This window comes from Oncorhynchus mykiss, chromosome 14, assembly GCF_057628025.1.
Source record: "Oncorhynchus mykiss isolate SJ-2025 chromosome 14, ASM5762802v1, whole genome shotgun sequence".
NCBI lineage: Eukaryota > Metazoa > Chordata > Actinopteri > Salmoniformes > Salmonidae > Oncorhynchus > Oncorhynchus mykiss.
The window spans coordinates 18,907,238-18,935,229 of NC_143035.1; the positions used below are offsets into that span (position 1 = coordinate 18,907,238).

At 42.5% G+C, this 27,992-nt stretch overlaps 1 protein-coding gene across 4 annotated transcripts in view; it reads right to left on the reverse strand.

The window, feature by feature from the left end:
* The window catches only part of LOC110488940 (follistatin-related protein 5), a 190,084-nt gene that overhangs the window by 9,561 nt on the left and 152,531 nt on the right, over window positions 1-27,992 (reverse strand). For all 4 annotated transcript variants that reach the window (XM_036943081.2, XM_090198514.1, XM_090198513.1 and 1 more), the window contains exons 11-15: window positions 22,895-22,921; window positions 21,312-21,430; window positions 12,996-13,145; window positions 8,522-8,629; window positions 7,694-7,818 (exon numbers count right to left, since the gene is read on the reverse strand). In XM_036943081.2, the coding sequence (XP_036798976.1) occupies window positions 7,694-7,818; window positions 8,522-8,629; window positions 12,996-13,145; window positions 21,312-21,430; window positions 22,895-22,921 (529 nt within the window). The remainder of the gene's footprint in view (window positions 1-7,693; window positions 7,819-8,521; window positions 8,630-12,995; window positions 13,146-21,311; window positions 21,431-22,894; window positions 22,922-27,992) is intronic.

Here is a 27,992-nt window from a genome sequence, read left to right on the forward strand (position 1 = left end):
TGTGTTCCTTCAGCCAGGGGTAACCAAGAACCAGAGGAACATGGGGCGAGGACAGAATGAAGAAGGAGATAAACTCTGAATGATTCCCTGACAACAACATCTTAACCGGTTCAGTCCTCATAGTGATCCGTGCCAGACTACTGCCGTTCAGAGTGGTTGCTTCAATGGCTTCCGGCAATTGCTCCTTGGAAAGCCCCAGCTGTTCCACCAAGTCGGCATCAATAAAGCTGCCATCGGCACCTGAATCGATAAAAGCGTTCATCTCTAAGCTCTGATCCTTATTCATAAGGGTCGCAGGAAAACGGGGTCTGACAGGATTCTTGAGAGGTTGAATCTGGCTCGCTAAAATTCCTCCCAAAACTAGCGAGCCGGGCAGTTTAACGAGCGCTGTGGACAAGCGGAGATGTAATGTCCTGAGCTACCACAGTAGAGACAGCTGTTGGTTTCACGTCTACGTTGGCGCTCCTCCTTAGTTAGCCCGTGTCGCCCCACTTGCATTGGTTCAGGATCTGGTGGCAAGACCCCTCCACTAATCCCGTGTGGGGAATAACGATCAATACGTTCTGGTTCACTTCCTGAACCGAATGGTAACCGAGTTGCTGATTGATTGGATGGGCCCCACTGCTTCTCCCTCCTTCTCTCTCTGACTCTATTATCTACCCGAATAGATAAAGTGACCAAGCTGTCTAGGTCACTAGGCTCTGGATAGGATATCAGCTCGTCCTTGAGTTGCTCCGACAACCCCTGGTAAAAAGCTGCTTGTAGTGACTCCTCATTCCAACCACTCTCTACAGACAATGTCCTGAACTCGATCATAAAGTCTGCCACACTGCGAGCTCCTTGGCGAAGAGTGAACAAACGTTTAGCTGCGTCCTTACCTCGGACTGGATGGTCAAAAAGCCTTCTCATCTCTGCCGTGAATTCCTGGTATGAAGCCATGCAGGTCCCCTGTCGTTCCCAAACGGCTGAAGCCCATTCCAGAGCTCTTCCACGCAGCAGTTCAATAACAAAGGCTATCCTAGCCTTGTCAGTGGCGTAAGAATGGGGCTGCAGATCAAACACTAACCCACACTGCATAAGAAACGAACGGCATCTTCCCAAATCCCCTTCATATTTATCAGGCGTCGGTACCTTGGGTTCACGGAAGGAAACCGCATCAGGCACGGCAGGTGAGATGGGTGAAACAGGTGGTGAATGAATCGCCAGCAAACTGAGCTGATCCTGGATCTGTGTCAAGCTAGCAAATAAGTTCTGGATTGCAACCGCTATCTCCTGTAGCGCCGTCTTGTGTTGTCCCAATGTCTTCCCCTGCTGGGTAATGGCATGGCAAACGGAATCCAGGTCCGCTGGGTTCATTCTTGGCCGGATCGTTCTGTCACGATTCTTCAAAATCGAACCCAGAAGCAGACCAGGACAAGGAGAGTAGGAAGAAGGTGAGTATTTATTTACAAGTGAATGTGAATGTGAATGGGTAGATATATCCAGGTGGCGTAGCGGGTAGCGGTGGTGAGTTGATGGGAGTAAATAGGTGGATCCAATGGGGAAGCGGAATCCTCCGACGACCAGGCGGGAATGGGGTAAATGATCCGGGTGAGTAATGTTCATGGCTAACGATCCGGCAGGGAATGGATGTCAGGTCCGGGCTTATGAAGAGGAGAGATGATGATCAGGACCAGGTGTGCAGATAGCTGATGGGATACAGGTGCAGGTAATCAGACACCCCAACTGGCTACATTGCCCGGCAACCAGACAGGGTGCGTTCCAGGACGCCGGAAAAAACTCTCCAGGACAGAACATAGGCAAAAAACAGACTCAGGAAACGGGATTCGTGACAAAGCGGTACCGGAGCTTCAAGTCTAGGTCCAAAAGGCTCCTTAACAGCTTCTACTCCCAAGCCATAAGACTGCTGAACAATTAATCAAAAGGGCCACACAGACTATTTCAATTATCACCCCCCCCCCCTTGTTTTTACACTGCTGCTACTCTCTGTTTATTATCTATGCATAGTCACTTTACCCCTACCTACATGTACAAATGACCTCCGATTCCCCCTGTATATAGCCTTGTTATTGTTCTTTTATTGTGTTGCATCACATTTTTTTAAACTTTAGTTTATTTAGTAAATATTTTCTTAACTCTATTTCTTGAACTGCATTGTTGGTTAAGGGCTTTGTAACTAAGCATTTCACATTCAGGTCTACACCTGTTGTATTTGGCGCATGTGACTTTTCCAAAATTTGATAAGCATGTAAAAAATGATTATGCACTGCTTATGAATTGATTATGTAAGGGTTATGAATTTGCCATGTATCGGTATGAATGTGTTATGTATGGGTTAATAATGTCCTTATTTCTAACCATCCTCCAATATGAAAATGTATGTATATTAAATAATGTATATTTAATAATGTATGTTAAATCATGTATATTTAATCATGCATATGAACACTGCAATGTCTACCGACAGACTCTTACTGGCCATTGTCCATTCACAGACCTAAACGTAAAAACATGACATACAATACAGCCAACAAAACGTTCAACCCTGTTCGGCTCACCACCAAGCGAAGTAGACACAACAGCACAAAAGATTGGAACGGAAGACGGTCCAAGACCTCAATAATAGAGTCGGCAAAAACATTGACTAGAGACTCCATGTGCCCTAAGATCACAATCAAGGGGCTCTTGTAAGCAGCGTTATCAGACGTTTCCAAGGGATAGGGTGTTTAAAAAGGCCTTATGCACAACACCATATCCTTGGCATCCATTCACAACTCCCCAATGCCCCCAGATGGTTTTGCCTGGCAAATCTAAAAGCCTTCAAAGCCTTTGTATATTGTGATGTTTAGTGCCCTACTCCAGTTCATCACTCCAGTTTTGTGCAATGAGGTACACTGACTGCATATTGGTTTGGGGGAGTTTTGGGGCACACCCACAATGGATCGATCTTGGCTGAGGCTAATGGAGTTATTTAGCATGAAAAGCTATCAGTAGGTGTGCTCGATTGAGTTTAATCTGTCCAAAGTGGGCAGGGTTTGTTTTCCATTGGACCTAAAGGGTGAGAGTCCGCCTACCTATCACACCTTGGGAAGTTCAATCTTGTTCAATCTAGTGCACATAGGGCAATGTGTACATGTGTTATGTGTGTGTGTGTGTGTGTGTGTGTGCATATGTGAATGTGTGTGGGTTTGGTGTGAGAGTGTCAGTGTAGTGTGTTTGAGTGAGTGTTTGTATACAGTGACCTCCAAAAGTATTGGGACAGTGACACAGTATTGGCTTGAAATGATACAATAACTATGAGGTTAAAGTGCAGACTTTAATTTGTCAGCTTTAATTTGAGGGTATTTTTATCAATAGCTGGTGAACCATTTAGAAATTACAGCACCTTTTTCCCCCCATTTTAGGGGACCAAAATTATTGGGACAAATTCACTTACAGTACCAGTCAAAAGTTTGAACACACCTACTATTTGAGGGTCTTTCTTTATGTTTACTATTTTCTACATTGTAGAATAATAGTGAAGACATCAAAACTATGAAATACTACAAATGGAATCATGTAGTAACCAAACAATTTTTATATTTGAGATTCTTCAAAGTATCCACCCTTTGCCTTGATGACAGCATTGCACACTCTTAGCATTCTCTCAACCAGCTTCATGAGGTAGTCACCTGGAATGCACTTCAATTAACAGGTGTGCCTTGTTAAAAGTTAATTTGTGGAATTTATGCGTTGTAGCCAATCAGTTGTGTTGTGACAAGGTAGAGGTTGTATACAGAAGATAGCCCTATTTGGTCAAATACCAAGTCCATATTATGGTATTAACAGCTCAAATAAGCAAAGAGAAATGAAAGTCCATCATTACTTTAAGACATGAAGGTCAGTCAATCCTGAAAATGTCAAAAACTTTGAATGTTTCTTCAAGTGCAGTCGCAAAAACCATCAAGCTCTTTGATGAAACTGGCTCTCATGAGGACCGCCACAGGAAAGGAAGACTCTGCTGCAGAGGATAAGTTCATTAGAGTTACCAGCCTCAGAAATTGCAGCTCAAATAAATGCTTCACAGAGTTCAAGTAACAGACATCTCAACATCAACTGATCAGAGGATTCTGTGTGAATCAGGCCTTCATGGTCGAATTGCTGCATAGAAACCATGACTGAAGGACACCAATAAGAAGAAGAGACTTGCTTGGACCAAGAAACAAGAGCAATGGACATTAGACTGGTGGGAATCTGTTCTTTGGTCTGATGAGTCCAAATTTGACTATACTGTATGTCTGAAAGTACTCAAAAGTTTAGGATTCGGTCCCATATTCCTAGCACGCAATGACTATATCAAGCTTGTGACTCTACAAACCTGTTGGATGCATTTACTGTTTGTTATGGTTGTGTTTCAGATTATTTTGTGCCCAATAGAAACTAATGATAAATAATATATTGTGTCATGTTTTGTCACTTTTTTTGTAAATAAGAATATAATATGTTTCTAAACATTTCTACATTCATGTGCATGCTACCATGATTATGGATAGTCCTGAATGAATCGTGGATAATAATGAGTGAGAAAGTTACAGACGCACAAATATCATACCCCCAAAACATGCTAACCTCTCACCCTTTCAATAACAGGGGAGGTTAGCATTCACTAATGTGTGCTAGTTGTGAATTCCATACTGTAACTAGCTAGATCACTTGGCGTGTGCTGCACAACAGTGATTGACTCACAAAACTCCAGTCTCTCTTCGTTGTGTGCTTGTAAACAAATGTGACTGGGGACTAGCGCTAAGCTTCATAATGAAAAATTATGTGATTGGTGACATGAAGAACCCAATCTGCAGGTATTTACTTAAAAAGTAGCTACAAATATTCACATTTATAAAAAATAAAAAAAAACGTATAATAAATAGTTAAACAGTAATGACGCTATTGAAAAAACATCCAATGGATATTTCTGAATACCCCGGTATAAGGTAAACACCCCAAGCCTAGTTAATTCTGCATTTCACGTTAAAGGAGAGATCAAGGGAGTTCACTAGGTGAAACCTTTGCTTGTGGAGACACCAGAGCTTTCACAAAAAATAAATAAAAGCTTTTTAATCTAGCAAGTACTCAGGATAGTCATTATTTCTTATTAGCATGGCGTCATGAATGAGCAAGAACCAGCTAATACTGGGGCGTAAAAGGATCAACATAGTTAGGGATGTATCCAAACCGAAATATGTAATGGGCAATTACACCGTAACAGAGTGATGCTGAGACTCAGATGTATCACTTTAAAATTTATGCCAATGAAAAACAAATGATTACAAAGTTAAACAAATCAACTCTATGCATAAGGATACACATTTATTTGAGGAACAGTGCAAATGCAAATTTTGCTAACAGATTGATGGCACCAACAGCACAAACCATCATTCTGTTACCAAACTTTGCATCTTGAACTGTTCTTCGAGTATGGTTTACTTTGCAATCATTGGTTTTTGTTTGACATACATTTGAAAGTGAAAAATCTGAGTCTCAGCATTACTCTGTTACCGTGAAATTTCCTTTACGCACACATATTAGGCCACGTACTGTAATGTCTGGACTGTAATAATCCACCTCTGAGATACATAAAAAATATACAGCTGGGATCAAAATTAGGTTTAATAAAACACGTATTTTTGTTTCTTTTCAGAAAGTTCTACATCTAAGAGACAGTGGTGTTTGGCTATCTAAACATACAGTTGAAGTCGAAAGTTTACACACACTTAGGTTGGAGTCATTAAAACTAGTTTTTCAACCACTCCACAAATTTCTTGTTAACAAACTAAAGCTTTAGCAAGTCGGTTAGGACATCTAATTTGTGGATGACACAAGTAATTTTTCAAACAATTGTTTTCAGACAGATTATTTCACTTATCATACACTGTATCACAATTCCAGTGAGTCAGAAGTTTACATACACTAAGTTGACTGTGCCTTTAAACAGCTTGGAAAATTCCATAAAATTATGTAATGGCTTTAGAAGCTTCTGATAGGCTAATTGACATCTTTTGAGTCAATTGGAGGTGTACCTGTGGATGTATTGCAAAGCCTACCTTCAAACTCAGTGCCTCTTTGCTTAACATTAAGGAAAAATCCAAATAAATCAGCCAAGACCTCGGAAAAACAATTGTAGACCTCCATAAGTCTGGTTCATCATTGGGAGCATTTTCCAAACGCCTGAAGGTGCCACGTTCATCTGTACAAACAAGTACGCAAGTATAAACACCATGGGACCACACAGCCATCACACCGCTCAGGAAGGAGACACGTTCTGTTTCCTAGAGATGAACATACTTTGGTGCGAAAAGTGCAAATCAATCCCAGAACAACAGCAAAGGACCTTGTGAAGATGCTGGAGGAAACAGGTATAAAAGTATCTATATCCACAGTAAAATGAGTCCTATATCGATATAACCTGAAAGGCCACTCAGCAAGGAAGAAGCCACTGCTCCAAAACCGCTATATAAAAGTCAGAATACGGTTTGCAACTGCACATGGGGACAAAGATCATACTTTTTCAGAAATGTCTTCTGGTCTGATGAAACAAAAATGGAACTGTTTGGCCATAATGACCATCGTTATCTTTGGAGGAAAAAGCGGGATGCTTGTTGTAAGCCGAAGAACACCATCCCAACCGTGAAGCACGGGGGTGGCAGCATCATGTTGTGGGGATGCTTGGCTGCAGGAGGGACTGGTGCACTTCACAAAATATTTGGAATCATGAGGAGGTAAAATTATTTGGATATATTGAAACAACATCTCAAGACATCAGTCAGGAAGTTAAAGCTTGGTCGCAAATGGGTCTTCCAAATGGACAATGACCCCAAGCATACTTCCAAAGTTGTGGCAAAATGGCTTAAAGACAACAAAGTCAAGGTATTGGAGTGGCCATCACAAAGCCCTGACCTCAATCCAATAGAACATTTGTGGGCAGAACTGAAAAAGCATGTTTGAGCAAGGAGGCCTACAAACCTGTCTCAGTTACACCAGCTTTGTCAGGAGGAATGGGTCAAAATGCACCCAACTTATTGTGGGAAGCTTGTGGAAGGCTACCCGAAACGTTTGGCCCAAGTTAAACAATGTAAAGGCAATGCTACCAAATACTAGTGGTGATCCTAACTGACCTAAGACAGGACATTTTTACGAGGATTAAATATCAGGTATTGTGAAAAACGGAGTTTAAATGTATTTGGCTAAGGTGTATGTAAACTTCCGAATTCAACTGTAAATTCTGATTACTTTTCTGTGTTTTTTAGCAACCCTTTCAGGCAGATCTTGGTGGACCTAATTACAACTAGGGGTAGCGAACGCAACTCGCCGGGAGACTGTTAACATTCTTAAATCCCGGAGACCTCCTGCTTGGAACTTGGCTTCCTCCACCTCTCCAACTTGGTAATGTGCCAGCCTTCTGTATCAAGTTAAGCTTCGGAGTCTCGGTGAGTGTCTGTCAAAAGCGCATGGTCCAAATCAATCTGCTCTGCATATGTCGACTCTGGTTCAGTGAACGCGCCCCACCCGCTTATCCGAGGCGAGGGGGAGGGGGTGATTTTCGGGAGTTAAACGACTGTCTTTAGATTCACTCTCAAACACCGACACTCTCGCACACACACACCCACACACACATGCACACCCACTGACTCTCTCACACACACCGACACTGACATACCTGATGTGATTAATGATGAGGCTAGCGGCAGGAATGAAGAAATCATCCACCCTATCAAAGTGTCTGCCGACTGGCTGGGTGTGGACGGTATGGTGGGACACACTCCCGCTGGCCTGATTGATCACCTAGCACCAAACCAGGAGAGAGGGAGGGGAGGGGAACGGAGAAGAAGAGGGGGGAGATATTTAACATGAGCCACATGAATTATTCACTGTGTTTGCCTCCTGTATCGCCTCTGACACAAACTCACACTGCTAGGAGAGGCCCTGTGTGTGTGTGTGTGTGTGTGTGTGTGTGTGTGTGTGTGTGTGTGTGTGTGTGTGTGTGTGTGTGTGTGTGTGTGTGTGTGTGTGTGTGTGTGTGTGTGCGTGCGTGCGTGCGTGCGTGCGTGCGTGCGTGCGTGCGTGCGTGCGTGCGTGCGTGCCCACAGGCAGGCTAGTCTTAATTATGCCTCAATGCACTAGAGAGACTGGCACCTCCTAACAACCCAGCAGCAGTGCTGGCTAATAACTTGTATCGAGCTGCAAACAGAAAATGCCACCTGGAACTGTGCCATCTGGGAAAGGGTTGTTGACAAAACTTGGATTGACAGTTGAGTATGTGTCCCAATGGAAGAATAGTAATTATTAGAAGGCACATCAATTGTAAGGCACATCACAATGATTTGACACCCTCTCATAACATATATATATATATATATGTATTGTCAATAAACAGTGAGTTACACTAAACATTATAGTATTTGACATAAATAGGCTTAATTTAGTATAAAGAAAGTACCAAAACCAACACAATGTATTGTATTTTGGTGTGACATCAAACAGTTACCTGCAGAGTGGGGAAGTTCCTCTCCATGTCTCCCCAGCTGAGGACCCACACCTGGTCATGGGATTTGTCATAGTGCAGTTTCACTGGGTAAGGGTCGGTGCTCACCGTCTGAAAGCACACACAAGAATAAACCTCATATAGCACAGCACTTCCTCAGTCTCATCACGCTTTAGATTTCCTGGCGTGCCAGGTGGACTTTTGGGAGTTTTGCATTGGTCTCATCACGCCAGGCGAACTCAATCAAGCACAGCTTGGTACAAGCGCAACTATTTGAAGCCATGACTGCACTTAAGAGCAACTCAGGAAAATTCAACACCGTTTTTGAACAGATATACATTTGACGGTCAGCACAGCCCATATCAAAACTTTCCTCACTTGCTAATGCATTGGATTTGACAGGAAGAATCCAGTTTTCCTTTTTAACAAGATAGAAGGGAGGCTCGCCTTTTTTATGTATGAGATGTTTGGAGGTGGAGCAGCATTTCAAATCGAGCGGTAACAGTGGCAATTGCTCTACAACAACAAAGAAATTGCTTTCAATCCGTATAAATTCCTTGACACCTGGCTATGATGTGTTCCAGTCGGCTCCGACGGATGAGACATGTCTGTGACAGCTGAGTGGCTCCCATGCATTACGTCCACTCGGGTACAGATTGACAGTAGCCAACACACGATGAGAACAGAGAGAAAAACAACACAACGCTAGTTTGGTCCAAAAAGCTATAATTGTCATTCTTTCTAGGAAATTAGAGCAGACACCAAAACAATCTCAAAGGTATTTTTGTCCTTCCCGTAATGTCAAGTTTAGTCTACTATGAAATCGTAATGGCGCATTTTAACTGGCTGCTTCATGGTAAAGTGTATGGTATTACAGTGAGAGTAAACACGTCGTGACGGGATTTATCATACGAGGAGATATGAGAGAGATGTGTTGAGTCCTAGCTAATCTCTGAGGGTGTAGTCATCAGAGGGAACAGGTGTGCACACAATGTTGTTGTTCTCTTCCCCTCCTGCCTCTGAAGGAGTGTTACTGCATCCACAGTCACTTGTACCTACTCTGTGTCTGTGATAGTGGCTGTGCTATGAGTTACACAGAATAAATAAAGTAGGCTGATTTTTGTTATTGAAATAAGTACTTTATAACTTTATAAAGTTTATGTATAAAGCATACAATACAGTGGTACCAACTATGTAGGACATTTCTCACCACACTATTCAAAGACACACCTATCCAGTCAATTTAAAGCTACACATAGTAGGTTAATTTAAAGCTACACCTCGTAAGTTAATTTAAAGCCACACATAGTAAGTTAATTTAAAGCTACACCTAGCCAGTCAATTTAAAGTACAACTACATTTTCGGAGACAATATCATTTTTCTTTCCTTGGTAGAGCTGAGGGACGATCAGGTGGCTAATTAGCATTAGCTCATCTAAAGTAATGAAACCAAACCTCCACGTGACCCAATAATGAGCCTGAGACGGTCGCAACAACCTGACTACTGGGGCCCTGGGGAGTTTTTTGCAGCAGAAATTGGGCACTTTCTGGTCCCCTTGCAGAGTCCTTTTACTCTGAGACACACACACATTTTTAAGCCGGAACGTACACAACCTGCTTAAGGCACCCTCCTACTGTAAGAACATTGGATCCTTTTTGTTCATCATAACCATTCCCATGCCATGATAGGCTGAGAATTGTTTTGTTTTTTTTGGGGGTGGGGGGGGTGGGGGGGGGGGGTGTCATGGTCAGCAATGATGTAGAGGTAAAATAATAGGTGGGTAAACGTTAATTGACGTTTACAGTGAATAAAATAACACTCCCTATATTTTCAATGCATTTTTCCACAAAAGGTGTGTAAACACTTATGCTAGATAAAAAAGTTGTGTAAACATCCTTTATGTGCATTTACCCTCCACTACACCACTCAGGGTCAGGTTATATACACTAGTTGTAAAAGGATGTAAAATATGTACATACAGTGCCTTGCGAAAGTATTCAGCCCCCTTGAACTTTGCGACCTTTTGCCACATTTCAGGCTTCAAACATAAAGATATAAAACTGTATTTTTTTGTGAAGAATCAACAACAAGTGGGACACAATCATGAAGTGGAACAACATTTATTTGATATTTTTTAACTTTTTTAACAAAACAAAAACTGAAAAATTGGGCGTGCAAAATTATTCAGCCCCTTTACTTTCAGTGCAGCAAACTCTCTCCAGAAGTTCAGTGAGGATCTCTGAATGATCCAATGTTGACATAAATGACTAATGATGATAAATACAATCCACCTGTGTGTAATCAAGTCTCCGTATAAATGCACCTGCACTGTGATAGTCTCAGAGGTCCGTTAAAAGCGCAGAGAGCATCATGAAGAACAAGGAACACACCAGGCAGGTCCGAGATACTGTTGTGAAGAAGTTTAAAGCCGGATTTGGATACAAAAAGATTTCCCAAGCTTTAAACATCCCAAGGAGCACTGTGCAAGCGATAATATTGAAATGGAAGGAGTATCAGACCACTGCAAATCTACCAAGACCTGGCCGTCCCTCTAAACTTTCAGCTCATACAAGGAGAAGACTGATCAGAGATGCAGCCAAGAGGCCCATGATCACTCTGGATGAACTGCAGAGATCTACAGCTGAGGTGGGAGACTCTGTCCATAGGACAACAATCAGTCGTATATTGCACAAATCTGGCCTTTATGGAAGAGTGGCAAGAAGAAAGCCATTTCTTAAAGATATCCATAAAAAGTGTCGGTTAAAGTTTGCCACAAGCCACCTGGGAGACACACCAAACATGTGGAAGAAGGTGCTCTGGTCAGATGAAACCAAAATTGAACTTTTTGGCAACAATGCAAAACGTTATGTTTGTCGTAAAAGCAACACAGCTGAACACACCATCCCCACTGTCAAACATGGTGGTGGCAGCATCATGGTTTGGGCCTGCTTTTCTTCAGCAGGGACAGGGAAGATGGTTAAAATTGATGGGAAGATGGATGGAGCCAAATACAGGACCATTCTGGAAGAAAACCTGATGGAGTCTGCAAAAGACCTGAGACTGGGACGGAGATTTGTCTTCCAACAAGACAATGATCCAAAACCTAAAGCAAAATCTACAATGGAATGGTTCAAAAATAAACATATCCAGGTGTTAGAATGGCCAAGTCAAAGTCCAGACCTGAATCCAATCGAGAATCTGTGGAAAGAACTGAAAACTGCTGTTCACAAATGCTCTCCATTCAACCTCACTGAGCTCGAGCTGTTTTGCAAGGAGGAATGGTAAAAAATTCCAGTCTCTCGATGTGCAAAACTGATAGAGACATACCCCAAGCGACTTACAGCTGTAATCGCAGCAAAAGGTGGCGCTACAAAGTATTAACTTAAGGGGGCTGAATAATTTTGCACGCCCAATTTTTCAGTTTTTGATTTGTTAAAAAAGTTTGAAATATCCAATAAATGTCGTTCCACTTCATGATTGTGTCCCACTTGTTGTTGATTCTTCACAAAAAAATACAGTTTTATATCTTTATGTTTGAAGCCTGAAATGTGGCAAAAGGTCGCAAAGTTCAAGGGGGCCGAATACTTTCGCAAGGCACTGTATGTACATTTCTTTATCCTTTATTTAACTAGGCAAGTCAGTTAAGAACAAATTCTTATTTACAATGGCAGCCTACTGGGGAACAGTGGGTTAACTGCCTTGTTCAGGGGCAGAATGACAGTTTTTTACCTTGTCAGTTTAGGGATACTGGCCCAACGCCCTGACCAATAGGCTACCTGCCGCCCCATGTAACACAATCAATTGTACCGATCTGAGCACTGGCACCAGCTTTCACTGGTTTAAGATTTTTTTTTAAAGGCACACATCTTTTGGTCGGGTTACGGAAAGGACATTCAAACAATGAAACCCAAATCTTTATCACAAAAAAATAACTGAGTTCCTAAATGAAGGACAGTGCATTTGTATCAAGATGAATTCTGACTCAACTGAAGCTTTGTAAAAAAGGCTGTGTCCTTCCATTGACCAGAATAGCTAGCTTTTGGGCTACATTTTTGTCAGTTATTGTGAATAGTGTAACCCTCTCTGAAACATCAACTTCGTAATTTATTCAATGATGTTTGGAAACAATATTAAAAACAACAGAAAAACACATTTGCATTGAAAGTGTGAAACAAATATTCAAGGTCCTTTTGACTCAAGGCTTCCTCTATGAATGCTTTGAATGCCATGGAAATGGACACATTGGAGTGAGGAGAATGGGCACAGATATGAAAAAGGCACAATAACACATTTTTATAACAATACCACATTACAGCCATTGCTTTGTAGCCAATTGTCTGCCATCTAAGGGACTTCCTAATATGGATGCCATACTTTTGGTTTGGCATTGTGTTTACTCCATAACACTCCACAGCAGAACCTGTCCAAAGATGAAGGTAATGTTGATTATTACTTTTTTGGGGGGCCCAGAATTACCTGGACAGCCTTCTGAGCTGTAATGTCGACGACAAGCACCCTGGCCAAGGTTGGCTGTGTAACATAAATAAATTTGTCCTTCACGTTGACTGCCGATGACCACACACACTTCTGCTCGGCCTCCCCCGCTGACTTGGGGCAAACCTCAGCCTGAAAATAAAACAAACACACAACCACACACAGTTAATACTGTACATATATCGTGCAACATTGATAAAGATGACAAGTTATCTTTATCTTCTTTCTTCCCCCTGAAGCTAGGACAACAGAGTGCTGGATAAGAGCGTCTGCTAAGTTACTAAAATGTTAATTATTTTATCAGCCATCCCCAAGTCCAAGCCTCTCTTATCACAACAGCAATACACACACATACACACAGATTGCTGTGTTCTGGTATGTTATGCAAGAACCAACATCTCCCATCTCCCTACCGCCTGTGTGCAAGCCACCACAGTCCCTATATCCACCCCCCTCAACCTGGCTAAATTTGGCATGCTGTACACGTGTGGACTGAGCTGTGCAGGCTCTGTCCTTCTATCCTCTGCTCTGTTCCTGTGTCCCCTCCCGTGGCCTGTGAGCCCAGCTCAGCCCCAGCGTCTGTTCTCTGTTCTGGGATGTGGGAGGATTTGTTTGGGGCATCATGGCCCGGTTTGGGCCACGCAGTCGCATCCTACTGTCACAGAGGGGGGTTTCTCTGACAGGTGTCACACATCGCCACGGGCCCAATCCCCTCAGTAAACCCAAGATTTGACATCCAGCAGAGAGTGTGAATGGCGGAGTGTGTGTATGTGTGTGGCCGTTGGTTTGTGTGTGGGTACTACTGGGCAGAGAGGATGACTTTCAGAGCGAGGTGAAGATGGTGTCCTGTTGATTTGCCAATATACCATTCCAATACTACACACATCAAATCAAATTGTATTTGTCACATACACATGGTTAGCAGATTTTAATGCGGGTGTAGTCAAAACAACTACCAAATACACACAAATCAAAAGGGGTGAATGAGAATATGTACATGTAAGTATATGGATGAGCGACGGCCGAGCGACATAGGCAAGGTGCAATAGATGGTATAAAATACAGTATATACATGTGATATGAGTAATGTAAGATGTGTAAACATCATTACTTAGAGAGCATTGTATAAAGTGACTAGTGATCCATTTATTATAGTGGCCAGTGATTGGGTCTCAATGTAGGCAGCAGCATCTCTGAGTTAGTGATTACTGTTTAGCAGTCTGATGACCTTGAGATAGAAGCTGTTTTTCAGTCTCTTGACCTCATCTTCTGGATGGTAGCGGCGTGAACAGGCACTGGCTCAGGTGGTTGATGTCCTTGATGATCTTTATGGCCTTCCTGTGACATAGGGTGCTGTAGGTGTCATGGAGGGCAGGTGGTTTGTCCCCGGTGATGCATTGTGCAGACCGCACCACCTTCTGGAGAGCCTTGCGGTTGAGGCCGGTGCAGTTGCCGTACCAGGCTATGATTCTGCCCGACAAGATGCTCTCGATTGTGCATCTGTAAAAGTTTGTCAGGGTTTTGGGTGACAAGCCAAATTTCTTCAGCCTCCTGAGGTTGAAGAGGCGCTTTTGCACCTTTTTCACTAATACTGTCTGTGTGGGTGGACCATTTCAGTTTGTCTGTGATGTGTATGCCGAGGAACTTAAAACTTTCCACCTTCTCCACTGCTGTCCCTTCGATGTGGATAGGGGGAGCTCCCTTCTGCTTTTTCTTGAAGTCCACGATCATCTCCTTTGTTTTGTTGACGTTCAGTGAGAGGTTATTTTCCTGCACTCACCTCCTCCCTGTTGGCTATCTCGTTGTTGTTGGCAATCAAGCCCACTACTGTTGTGTCGTCTGCTAGCTTGATGATTGAGTTGGAGGCGTGCATGGCCACGCAGTCGTTGGTGAACAGGGAGTACAGGAGGGGGCTGAGCATGCACCCTTGTGGGGCCCCAATGTTGAGGGTCAGCGAAGTGGAGGTGTTGTTTCCTACTTTCCCCACCTGGGGGCGGCCCATCAGAAAGTCCAGGACCCAATTACACAGGGCGGGGTTGAGACCCAGGGCCTCCAGCTTGATGATGAGCTTGGAGGGTACTATGGTGTTCAATGCTGAGCTGTAGTCAATGAACAGCATTCTTACATAGGTAGTCCTTACATAGGTATTGTCCAGATGGGATAGGGCAGTGTGTAGTGTGATGATGATTGCGTCGTCGGTGGACCTGTTGGGACGGTATGCAAACTGAAGCGGGTCTAGGGTAGCCGTTGAGGTGGAGGGGATATGATCCTTGACTACAGTGCCTTGCAAAACTATTCATCCCCTTATCGTTTTTCCTATTTTGTTGCATTACAAACTGTAATTTAAATGAATTTATATTTGGATTTCATGTAATGGACATACACAAAATAGTCCAAATTGGTGAAGTGAAATGAAAAAAATAACTTGTTTATAAAAATTACAATTAAAAAAAACTGAAACGTTTTTCGTGCAAATGTTTTCTTCCCATTTGCTATGAAGCCCCTAAATAAGATCTGGTGCAACCAAATACCTTCAGAAGTCACATAATTAGTTAACTAAAGTGTGCAATCTAAGTGTCACATGATCTGTCACATGATCTCAGTATATATACACCTGTTCTGAAAGGCCCCAGAGTCTGCAACACCACTAAGCAAGGGGCACCACCAAGCAAGTGGAAGCATGAAGACCAAGGAGGTCTCCAAACAGGTCAGAGACAGAGCTTTGGAGAAGAACAGTTCAGGGTTGGGTTATAAAAAAATATCTGAAACTTTGAACATCCCACAGAGCACCATTAAATCCATTATTAAAAAATGGAAAGAATATGGCACTACAACAAACCTGCCAAGAGAGGGCCGCCCACCAAAACATACAGATCAGGCAAGGGAGGGCATTAATCAGAGAGGTAACAAAGAGACCAAAGACAACCCAGAAGGAGCTGCAAAGTAACTGTGCATAGGACCACTTTAAGCCATACACTCCACAGAGCTGGGCTTTACGGAAGAGTGTCCAGAATAAAAGCCATTGCTTAAAGAAAAAAATAAGCAAACACGTTTGGTGTTTGCCAAAAGGCATGTGGGAGACCTCCCAAACATACAGAAGAAGGTACTCTGGTCAGCTTATTGGCCATCAAGGAAAACACTATGTCTGGTGAAAACTCAACACCTCTCATCACCCCGAGAACAACATCCCCACAGTGAACCATGATGGTGGCAGCATCATGCTTTGGGGATTTTTTCATCAGCAGGGACTGGGAAACTGGTCAGAATTGAAGAAATTATGTATGGCGCTAAATACAGGAACATTCTTGATGGAAACCTGTTTCAGTCTTCCAGAGATTTGAAACTGGGACGCAGGTTCACCTTCCTGCAGGACAATGACCCTAAGCATACTGCTAAAGCAACACTCAAGTGGATTAAGGGGAAACATTTACATGTCTTGGAATGGCCTAGTCAAAGCCCAGACCTCAATCCAATTGAGAATCTCTGGTATGACTTAAAGATTACTGTACACCAGCAGGACACATCCAACTTGAAGAAGCTGGAGCAGTTTTGCCTTGAAGAATGGGCAACAATCCCAGTGGCTAGATGTGTCATGTTTATAGAGACATAAACCCAAGAGACTTGCAGCTGTAATTACTGCAAAAGGTGGCTGTACAAAGTATTGACTTTGGGAGGATGAATAGTTACTGTATGCACGCTCAAGTTTTCGGTTTTGTTGTCTTATTTCTTGTTTGTTTCACAATAAAAAATATTTTGCATCTTCAAAGTGGTAGGCATGTTGTGTAAATCAAATGTATTTTAATTCCAGGTTGTAAGGCAACAAAATAGGAAAAATGCCAAGGGGGGTGAATACTTTCGCAAGTCACTGTAGTCTCTCAAAGCACTTCATGATGACAGAAGTGAGTGCTACGGGGTGGTAGTCATTTAGTTCAGCCTTCTTGGGTACAGGAACAATGGTAGAAATCTTGAAGCATGTGGGGACAACAGACTGGGATATGGAGTGATTGAATATGTCCGTAAACACACCAGCCAGCTGGTCTGCGCATGCTTTGAGGATGCAGCTAGGGATGCCGTCTGGACCAGTAGCCTTGCGAGGGTTAACACGTTTAAATGTTTTACTCACGTCAGCCACGGAGACCTAATATCTACATACAGTAGGTCTTAGCTCGAGTGCTTATGTTCACGTGGGTGCTCATGTTTATGTAATCAGATGGCAAATCAAACTTTATTTGTCACATGTGCCGAATACAACAATTGTAGACCTTACCATGAAATGCTTACTTACAAGCCCTTAACCAAAAGTGCAGTTCAAGAAGAGTTAAGAAAATATTTACCAAATAAACTGAAGTAAAAAATTATAAAAAGTAACACAATAAAATAACAATAATGAGGCTATATACAGGGGGTACCAAGTCAACATAACATGTACATGTAGGTAGGGGTGAAGTGACTATGCATAGCCAAACAGCGAGTAGCAGCAGTGTACAAAACAAATGGGGGGGGGGGGGGGGGGTCAATGTAAATAGTCCAATGGCCTCTTCATTAATTGTTCAGCAGTCTTATGGCTTGGGGGTAGAAGCTGTTAAGGAGCCTTTTGGTCCTAGACTTGGTGCTCTGGTATCGCTTGCCATGCGGTAGCAGAGAGAACAGTCTGACTTTGGTGACCGGAGTCTCTGACAATTTTGGGGGCTTTCCTCTGACTCCGCATATTATATAGGTCCTGGATGGCAGGAAGCTTGGCCCCAGTGATGTACTGGGCTGTACGCACTACCCTCTGTAGCGGTCAGATGCCGAGCAGTTGCCATACCAGGCGGTGATGCAACTGGTCAGGATGCTAACGATGGTGCAGCTGTAGAACTTTTTGAGGATCTAGGGACCCATGCCAAATCTCTTCAGTCTCCTGAGGGGGAAAAGGTGTTGTTGTGCCCTCTTCACGACTGTCTTGGTGTGTTGGGACCATGATAGTTTGTTGGTGATGTGGAAGCCAAGGAACTTGAAACTCTCGACCCGCTCCACTACAGCCCTTGTAGTCCACTATCAGCTCCTTTGTCTTGCTCACATTTAGGGAGAGACTGTTGTCCTGGCACCACACTGCCAGGTCTATGACCTCCTTCCTAAAGGCTGTCTCATTGTTGTCGGTGATCAGGCCTACCACTGTTGTGTCGTCAGCAAACTTTTTAAAATAAAAAAACAAGACGAAAATGTAACCTTTATTCAGTTAAGAACTGACTTGCCTAGTTAAATGATGAGGTTTGTGGGCACTATGGTGTTGAATACTGAGCTGTAGTCAATGAACAGCATTCTCACATAGGTGTTCCTTTGTCCAGGTGGGAAAGGGCAGTGGGGAGTGCGATTGAGATTGCGTTGTCTGTGGATCTGTTGGGGCGGTATGCGAATTGGAGCGGGTCTGGGGTATCTGCTGTTGATATGAGCCATGACCAGCCTTTCAAAGACCTCATTGCTACCGACGTGAGTGCTACGTTAAACATTTAAGCAGGTTACCTCGACTCCCTTGGGCACAGGGACTATGGTGGTCTGCCTGAAACATGTAGGTATTACAGACTTGGTCAGGGAGAGGTTGAAAATGTCCGTGAAGACATTTGCCAGTTTGTCCGTGCATGCTTTGAGTAGAAGTCCTGGTAATCCGTCTGGCCCCGCTGCTTTGTGAATGTTGACCTGTTTAAAGGTCTTGCTCACATCGGCTACGGAGAGTGTTATCACACAGTCGTCCAGTCCTAACTGTTAGACCATTTACTTTCAATCACAGACTTGGCAGTCAACAAGATAAATGAAGATACATTTTCATGGACATGTTTGTGATCAAAACTATTAAAACCTCTGGGATTTAATCAGATTTCTAATTTCTGCCTCTATCAAATCAGAATCCATCTGGAGACTGAATACCTTAGAGACTACCTCAGAGACTCTACCTCAGAGACTCTACCTCTACCCTCCTGTAGACAACACTGCAGTATGTCGCAACTGAGCATGTGTGAAACCCTAGGCAGCTAAGCAGAAAAAAAACATGTCAGTTTCAACCAACATTGTCCTTGGATCAAATGAAAAGATTTAGAAGTATAGAAAACATAATGTGAAGCTTGTTGGGCGAGCAAGCTGCCTGGGGACAATTTGTGCTCTGTAGATCATATTTGATTTTGTAGTACAAGTAAGACTAATCCTTAGCCTTGGACACAACAAATACAAACCTTCAACCTAAAAAAACATGTTCTGTAGCCTCCCTTGCTTCCTGCCTCAGGAAATATATCCGCCTCCCTACTCACTGTACTAGGAACTCCTCACAGCATTGCATCCCCTCTTCATCTGCCACGTGTATCACAGTAAGACGGCCATATACTACTTAAGAATAATTAATTGTTGGGTCTTTACCATGAACAATCAATCAATGCTCATCTACACTAGGGATCCAGAATTAACTTAAGCCTCTGAGCTAATGTACTCGCACAACATTCCCTGTAGACAGTGCATGTGCTGCTGCCATAGAGTTCACTGTGATTGATATTCTAATACAGACACCGTCTCTCAGAGGAGCCCGGGCCTGATCGTTGTACATTCATAGCGCACCTTCGCACATAACAGCTGTCCAATCGATGAAAGGGGAAAAGGAGGAAAGCACCCATTTCAGTACATGTGTAAATGTAAGAGGCATCTATCAGCGACCTGCTTTGAATAATACACTGGTTCAAAAGTGAAGGCGCAGCAGAGAACGAGAACCATTTCAACGTCAAATGGCAATTCAACGAGAGAGAGAAAGAAAGAGAGAGAGAGAGACTTTTGGGAGCGCAAAAGTGCATGATCTTTCAGTTAATCTAATACATGAGAAGCAGAGAGACAATTAACTCCATATTTGTACACACACCCCTGCAGCCCACTGGCGTACCTCACACTCCCTAATCCCATTGGCCTACCATGCACCCCTGCAGCCCACTGGCGTACATCACACTCCCTAATCCCATTGGCCTACCATGCACCCCTGCAGCCCACTGGCCTACTAGCTATAAAACTCCACATTCTTCTCTCTGCCCCATGGCAACACGTGTAGAATTGAAGGATATTAGCTTTAATCATGAACATTGTTTTCTTTGCCCCATGGCAAGATGTGTAGAAGCTGCAGTACACTACTACCTATTTATTATGGGTTGCAACTACTTCCACAAAATATAATATTATATGTCAAGCATTGCAAGATCAAATGTCAAATACACAAATAATTATCAGAGTTGATCGTTACCAAAGACTCTGCAGTATTTACTGCAAAATGTATTTACATTTTAGAGGTGATAAGTTGGACAAATGGGGTGAAAAAGCTGTTCCCCACATGACATATCTCCCAATTTCACTATCACGCAGTAGCTTTCGCTTCCCCACCCACCATTTTTATAAATACCCAGCGGAGCTCCATTGCCTTCTTCAATCATGCAGAGACGGGCAGCATGAAGGTCTCGTCATTGATTTTTATTTATTTTTTATTATAATAATTTTTAAATTTTACCCCTTTTTCTCCCCAATTTCATGGTATCCAATTGTTTTAGTAGCTACGATCTTGTCTCATCACTACAACTCCGGGAGAGACGAAGGTTGAAAGTCATGTGTCCTCCGATACACAACCCAACCAAGCCGCACTGCTTCTTAACACAGCGCCATCCAACCCAGAAGCCAGCCGCACCAATTTGTCGGAGGAAACACTGTGCACCTGGCAACCTTGGTTAGCGCGCACTGCGCACGGCCCTGTCTCTGGTGCGTGATGAGACAAGGATTTCCCTACCGGCCAAATCCTCCCTAACCCGGACGACGCTAGGCCAATTGTGCGTCGCCCCACGGACCTCCCGGTCGCAGACGGTTACGACAGGGCCTGGGCGCAAACCCAGAGTCTCTGGTGGCGCAGCTGGCGCTGCAGAACAGCGCCCTTACTCACTGCGCCACCCGGGAGGCCTTGATTTTACTGGAATTTTATTGTGCTTTACAATGGTATTCCTATTACAGTTGACCTGGAAGTATTCCGTTTTTGGGGCGCTAAAATAAGGTCAAATTTACGGAACAGTGCGATGTACGAAAGTGCGTTAGCTATCGTTATACAAACACTGTTTGTACAAACACAGCTAACAGCTAGCAAGAAGAAAATGTGTTTCTGTTAGAAGGCCTGAAGGAATCATACTGTGGGTGGTTGGTCCTCAAGCTAATCATGCTAATTAGCTAACAGCTAATCTACTAGCAGTAGCACAACACCTAGCACAATGTTACATGAAATGGAAGTGTTTCTGTTTGTGGTAGGCATCTTACCTGAAGTCCCAGTAGCTTCTCACTGGGCTTTATGTGTCTCTGGATCTCACATGCCACTGGCTGGATGACTTTGACACCATCCTCGTAAAACACATAGAACATATTGGCAATTCCAAGACCTGGGTGAGAAATACAACCTTATTACAAGTCAGACACAGGGTTTATTACAAGGTGAACAACAAACTACTATGGCAACTGGCATGTAGCATGACATACAGCACAGTTAAAACCAATGGTGGAAAAAGTACTCAGTTGTCATACTTGAGTAAAAGTAAAGATGACTCAAGTAAAAGTGAAAGTCATCCAGTAAAATACTACACTGAACAAAAATATAAAGGGTTGGTCCCATGTTTCATGAGCTGAAATAATAAATCCCTTTTTTTATTTATTTTTTATTTATTTCACCTTTATTTAACCAGGTAGGCTAGCTGAGAACAAGTTCTCATTTGCAACTGCGACCTGGCCAAGATAAAGCAAAGCAGTGTGACACAGACAACAACACAGAGTTACACATGGAGTAAACAATAAACAAGCCAATAACACAATAAACAAGTCAATGACACAGTAGAAAAAAGAAAGTCTATATATACATTTTCCTTATACACAAAATATGATTTTCTCAAATTGTGTGCACAAATTTGTTTACATTCCTATTAGTGAGCATTTCTCCTTTGCCAAGATAATCCAGCCACCTGACAGGTGTGGCATATTGAGAAGCTAATTCAACAGCATGATCATTACACAGGTGCACCTTGTGCTTGGGACAATAAAAGGCCACTCTAAAATGTGCAGTTGTGTCATAGAACACAATGCCACAGATGTCTCAAGTTTTGAGGAATGTCCACCACAGCTGTTGCCAGAGAATGTAATGTTAATTTCTCTACCATATACCGCCTCCAACATCGCTTTAGAGAATTTGGCAGTACGTCTAACCAGCCTCACAACCACAGACCGTGTGAAATCACTCCAACCCAGAACATCCACATCTGCCTTCTTCATCTGCAGGATCGCCTGAGACCACCCACCCTGATGAAATCTGAGGCGTATTTCTGTCTGCAATAAAGCCCTTTTGTGGGGAAAAACTCTGATTGGCTGTGCTTTTGACACCCAAAAGTAGTTTTGGGTGTCAGGGAAAGTGTATGGAGTAAAAAGTAAATTATTTTCTTTAGGAATGTAGTGAAGTAAAAGTAAAAATAGTCAAAAATATAAATAGTAAAGTAAAGTACAGATACCCATAAAAACTACTTGAATTACAGTGGAGTGTACCTAGTTGAAGTGTACCTATGATGAAAATTACAGGCCTCTCTCATCTTTTTAAGTGGGAGAACTTGCACAATTGGTGGCTGACTAAATACTTTTTTGCCCCACTGTATATGTTTATACATTGCTAATCCTAATATTTATACATTTCTTAATTCCATTATTTTACCTATAGATCTGTGTGTATTGTGTATTGTTAGATATTACTGCACTGCTGGAGCTAGGAAAACAAGCATTTCACTACACCTGCAACAACATCTGCTAAATATGTGTATGTGACCAATACAATTTTTTTTTTTTTTATAGTTTAAATACAAACATACCTTCCTCTCTCCACAGAATGTTTGCCACTGAAGGGAAGACAAGAAAAGAAAAACCAAGAATGAGCATTAGTGGGAAATCGATGATTGTCCCTTTTTGAGCATTCACACACCAACTAAGATAAAACAAAATGAATGTTTTATGAAAAGTGTCTCTTTGACACTTAGTTCAACAGACAACCAATAGAAACCCCCAGTTTGAGAACAATTTGATACCAAAAACTTGAGGGCGAAACAAAGTCCAGGTGGTATATTGTAAATACACATACACAGAAAAACATTTTACAACATTTGTTCTTGTTTTGTTGTCAGCCCCACTAAAAAGCCATCCTTAGAAATCTGTACTATGTACTGCAAAAGCATGTACCACGTGCTATAAAATTGACATGATATTGAATTAAATAAATGTACACCTCAGGTAAATTATCCATCAATAAATATGTGTTTTACGTATTAGGGTATTAGCCATCATATCATCAAATCTACATATATCTCAAGCGTGGATGAGTTCTAGAGGTCATTAAAGAGGATTATTTTGTGAGACTATTTTTGGCTGACTAAAACTGCCGTAATTTCTCATTAAATTCACTTGGAGACAACTAATGACATGGAATTGGAAACTACAGCTGCATAATAACCAAGCGGCTTTTATGCATGAACTGGAATACAACCCCACAAAGCCCTCAAAGCCTTTTGAGATGAGAGTGAGGTGCCTCTTAAAAGGATGTGCTCATTTTGCGACAAGTACAGATGAACAACCAGAGCCGGTGCACTGCGTGAGCTCGGCCTATCACAGAAAATGTGAAGATTTTGCCATTCAGGAGCAGATGCAAATAACAGACCCATTTCTTTGTCTTGACTATCCTCATTTTCCCACTGTATGAGCGCGATGACCTTCTACTATTGTTCATCCATCCCACAACCCCCTCTGTTTCCATTCCATCTTCCATTTTCCTGACCGTCTGCAAACCAATCTCGGGCCCCAATTCAGTTCTGATTTTAATCTCCCCCTATTCTGATGCTGCTCATTCTCTCACCCTCTGTTCTGCTGTGTGGAGAGCGATGGGGAGAATAGAGAAAGAGAGAAAAGTAAAAAAGAAAAGAAGATTTGGCAGTGGCATGACAGACCTGTTAGTCAAGCCTAATCGTTCAAAAGTGCTTCGTCAAGTCCCACTCTGTTGCACTCATGCATACATTTTGTTCTCATTAAAAAGTTACACAAGAGAACTGATGTAGAGGAATGATTAACATGGGAAGAAAAAGGGAGTGTTAGGGAGACGCTGCACTGTTCCAGTTACTGGTGATGTTCCAAAAATCGTCAGATTGGTACTGCTGGGGGAAATGGAGGAAGGAGTATGGTAGTGAGATGAGATCTTGGTGCCCAAGTCTTTTCCAATAAAGCAATGATTAGATGCTATTCATCACAAGGAAGAAAGATTGTGCTCGTTCTAAAACATATGAGAGGCCCCTACATCACACTCGTCATCCATATTAAAAAACAGCTATGTGCCACTTTCTGCGGTGGCGGAGTTCACTACACTGGTCCTGAATAACTGTTCCCAAATGAAGAGCGCCAGAATTGTGCAGTTGTCAGGTGGACTCTACACTCCCCACACAACACCACCTTCCCGTCAGCAAGGTTACAACACAAACTCGATTTGTTTACAAGGGCACACGGATGCGACATTTGGGCACAGTGCCTGTGGATAGGAACATCCTGGCATCACAGCCAGCAGACTTCCTGACTGCATTAACAGGTGAAGCCAGGCAGCCCCAGTTTATCTAATTAGGCTGGCAGATGCAAATGGGAAAAGGCATCGTGACACAGTCGCCCTGGGTGTCTTCCTCTCTGTTCTTCTCCCACTGTGATTCATTGGATTTATCAGCCTGTGTTTGGGATTGAGTCGCCTGGCAACATTGGCACGTGGTGTCTGCTTTGTGTGTCAGTTGTTATGCAAATTGATCTGGCAGCGTTGTATAATCGAGACTGAGGATATGTTTTAATTATAGCTGGCTATAAATACCTTTGTCCAAATACTGCCTGGATTTATTGACATGATGATGACACTGTTGTGGTGAGCTGAATGTTCCATGTTCAGCTCTGTAGCTCAGCTCAGTATTTCATATGGATCCATTACTACACATTAACAATTCTGTTTCATGGTCTGACTGTTATGGATCGATAGAAAATTATGGAAAGATTGAAAATAAGTTTCTAAAATACCATACAAAGAATTGAGAGAATGTGATTACCTACACACTACACTAAATATGGACATGTAATGTTTTTTAAAGGGAAAGATGAAAAGTCTGTTCAGACACGAAAGTTTTGCCCACTAACAACTATGCTGTATCACCACCAACTTAAGTGTACATCAACCTAAATGTTTCCTGTTCCAATTCCATGAATCGCTGTAAATGGATTAATGTTCAACTAGGGTTTATTTTTTATTTTTTTGCTGCAGTTACTTTTAGCAGCTTAATCCTGAAGATTTAATTAAGGACGCTTCGTTACTGGAGGGATAACTTTAGCTGGATTGAGAAACACTCTGGTCGTACTATACGGAGTAATGCTGAAATGGAATTCTTCGAAGGCGCAAGACAGTTCTATCATTGGAGGATGAAGTCTCTGGAGAGAACTGACTACAGTGGGGGAAAGTTTTTTTTTTTTAAGAAGAAAATTTCCAACCGTTTAATCCTGGGTTGGAAATATCCTTGAATATTTCAAAAGCGCAAGTAATTGCTCAGCGAGAAGTTGAAACGCCCATTGAAAATCTGGTCCCGCATGGAGCAACCATGTGATTTTACATCGTCAGGAGAAAAAGCAGGATAAATGTGTTGGATGGTTTCAAATAAGTGCTTTCCAGACAGCAATATGTTAAGTCTCCCAGTGATGGAAACTTTACTTTTTGAATTATAGCCTCACTGTACCTTTTGAATCATATATACACTGAGTATACAAAACATTAGGAACACCATCTTAACACTGAGTTTCACCACCTTTTGCCCTCAGAACAGCCTCAATTCGTCAGGGCATGCTCTACGAGGTGTCGAAAACATTCCACAGTGATGCCGGACCATGTTGACTCCAATGCTTCCCACAGTTGTGTGAAGTTGGCTGGATGACGTTTAGGTAGAGGACCATTCTTGATACACACGGGAAACTGAGAGTGAAAAACACAGTAGCGTTGCAGTTCTTGACACACTCAAACCTCAAACCGGTGCGCCTGGTACCTACTACCATATCGAATCAAAATCAAATCAAACTATTGGCCCCTACCATACCCTGTTCAAAGGCACTTCAATATGCAGTCGCAAAAACCATCAAGCCCTATGATGAAACTGTCTCTCATGAGGACTGCCATGGGATAGTGATGGAGTGCTGCATTAGATGACCTGGCCTCCACAATCATCCGACCTCAACCAAATGGAGATGGTTTGGGATGTGTTGGACCGCAGAGAGAAGGAAAAGCAGCCAACAAGTGCTCAACATATGTGGAAACTCCTTCAAGACTGTTGGAAAAGCATTCCTCATGAAGCTGGTTGAGAGAATGAAAAGAGTGTGCAAAGCTGTCATCAAGGCAAAGGGTGGCTACTTTGAAGAATCTAAAATATAATATATATTTTTATTCGTTTAACACTTTTTGGTTACTACATGATTCCATATGTGTTATTTCATAGTTTTGATGTCTTCACTATTATTTTACAATGTAGAAAATAGTAAAAAATTAAGAAAAACCCTTGAATGAGTAGGTGTCCAAACTTTTGACTGGTACTGTATAACTATTTTTAGTTAAATTAAATGTGGCTTGTGGGTCGCCAGTTGGGGAACCATACCTCTATACCCTACCCTACATGTTCTTAATGTTTTGTACACTCAGTGTATTTACGTCTGGGAGAAAAGTGACAGCCTTCACTGAGTTGTCATAATGCCACACACTGGCCTTACAATACAGTCATTAGCAATGTCCGTTGAGGCTGATTTAACTTTATGATTCATTGAAATTGGCAAGTTAGTGCTGGGCCGTAAAATAAAACTGTGGTTCTCCCATTCAAAATACCCTATAAAGCCAAAATCACCCCAGAAAATAAACGTGAGAGTAGAGCGCATCTATTTATTTACACTGCGTAGCGTAGTCTACTTAGCACAGGGAAGATCATAACAATTCCTCTAATTCCTTTTCTACAAATGACCCAAGCAATTTATCTTCTTATTTTACCAGCATTTCTCTGCGTAGACACGAGAAAAATAGACTTGCTTTCTAATTTGATGCGCCATGACGCCATAGACACCGTTGACTCTGGAGCCCATCTGTTTTCTTTCGTTCACATCTCTGCATTCTAATTCCAGTGTGTACACGCTCGTTCACATCTGTGCATTCTAATTCCAGTGTGTACACGCTCGTTCACATCTCTGCATTCTAATTCCAGTGTGTACACGCTCGTTCACATCTCTGCATTCTAATTCCAGTGTGTACACGCTCGTTCACATCTCTGCATTCTAATTCCAGTGTGTACACGCTCGTTCACATCTCTGCATTCTAATTCCAGTGTGTACACGCTCGTTCACATCTGTGCATTCTAATTCCAGTGTGTACACGCTCGTTCACATCTGTGCATTCTAATTCCAGTGAGTACACGCTCGTTCAAGAGCGTAAAAAAAAAAGCTTTCCGTTTGATTTGGTCTTAAGGCTGATTCAACTAAGGGCTCGATAATGTGTTGAATTAGGTGTGTTAGTGCTGGGCTATAACAAAAGTCTGCACTCACTATGGGTTTCCTGGACCCAAATACTGTTGTAAACACTTCACAATAATGCACCATACATGCATGCCACAAGCTCAAGGATGCCATACAAAGAAAGGCCTTACAAATGCTTCACAATGGAGCATCTGCAGATAGACCCACAGCCAGAGAGACAGACCCACAGCCAGCCAGACAGACAGTCCCACAGCCAGCCAGTCAGACTCACATCCAGACAGACAGACCCACAGCCAGACAGAGTTGCTTTAGACAAGTGTTCTCAAAAGTGGCGTAACATATTCAGTGACAGACAGTCATCCCAAAGCTGGAGCCTTCATAGACACAGCCTCTCCAGGACTG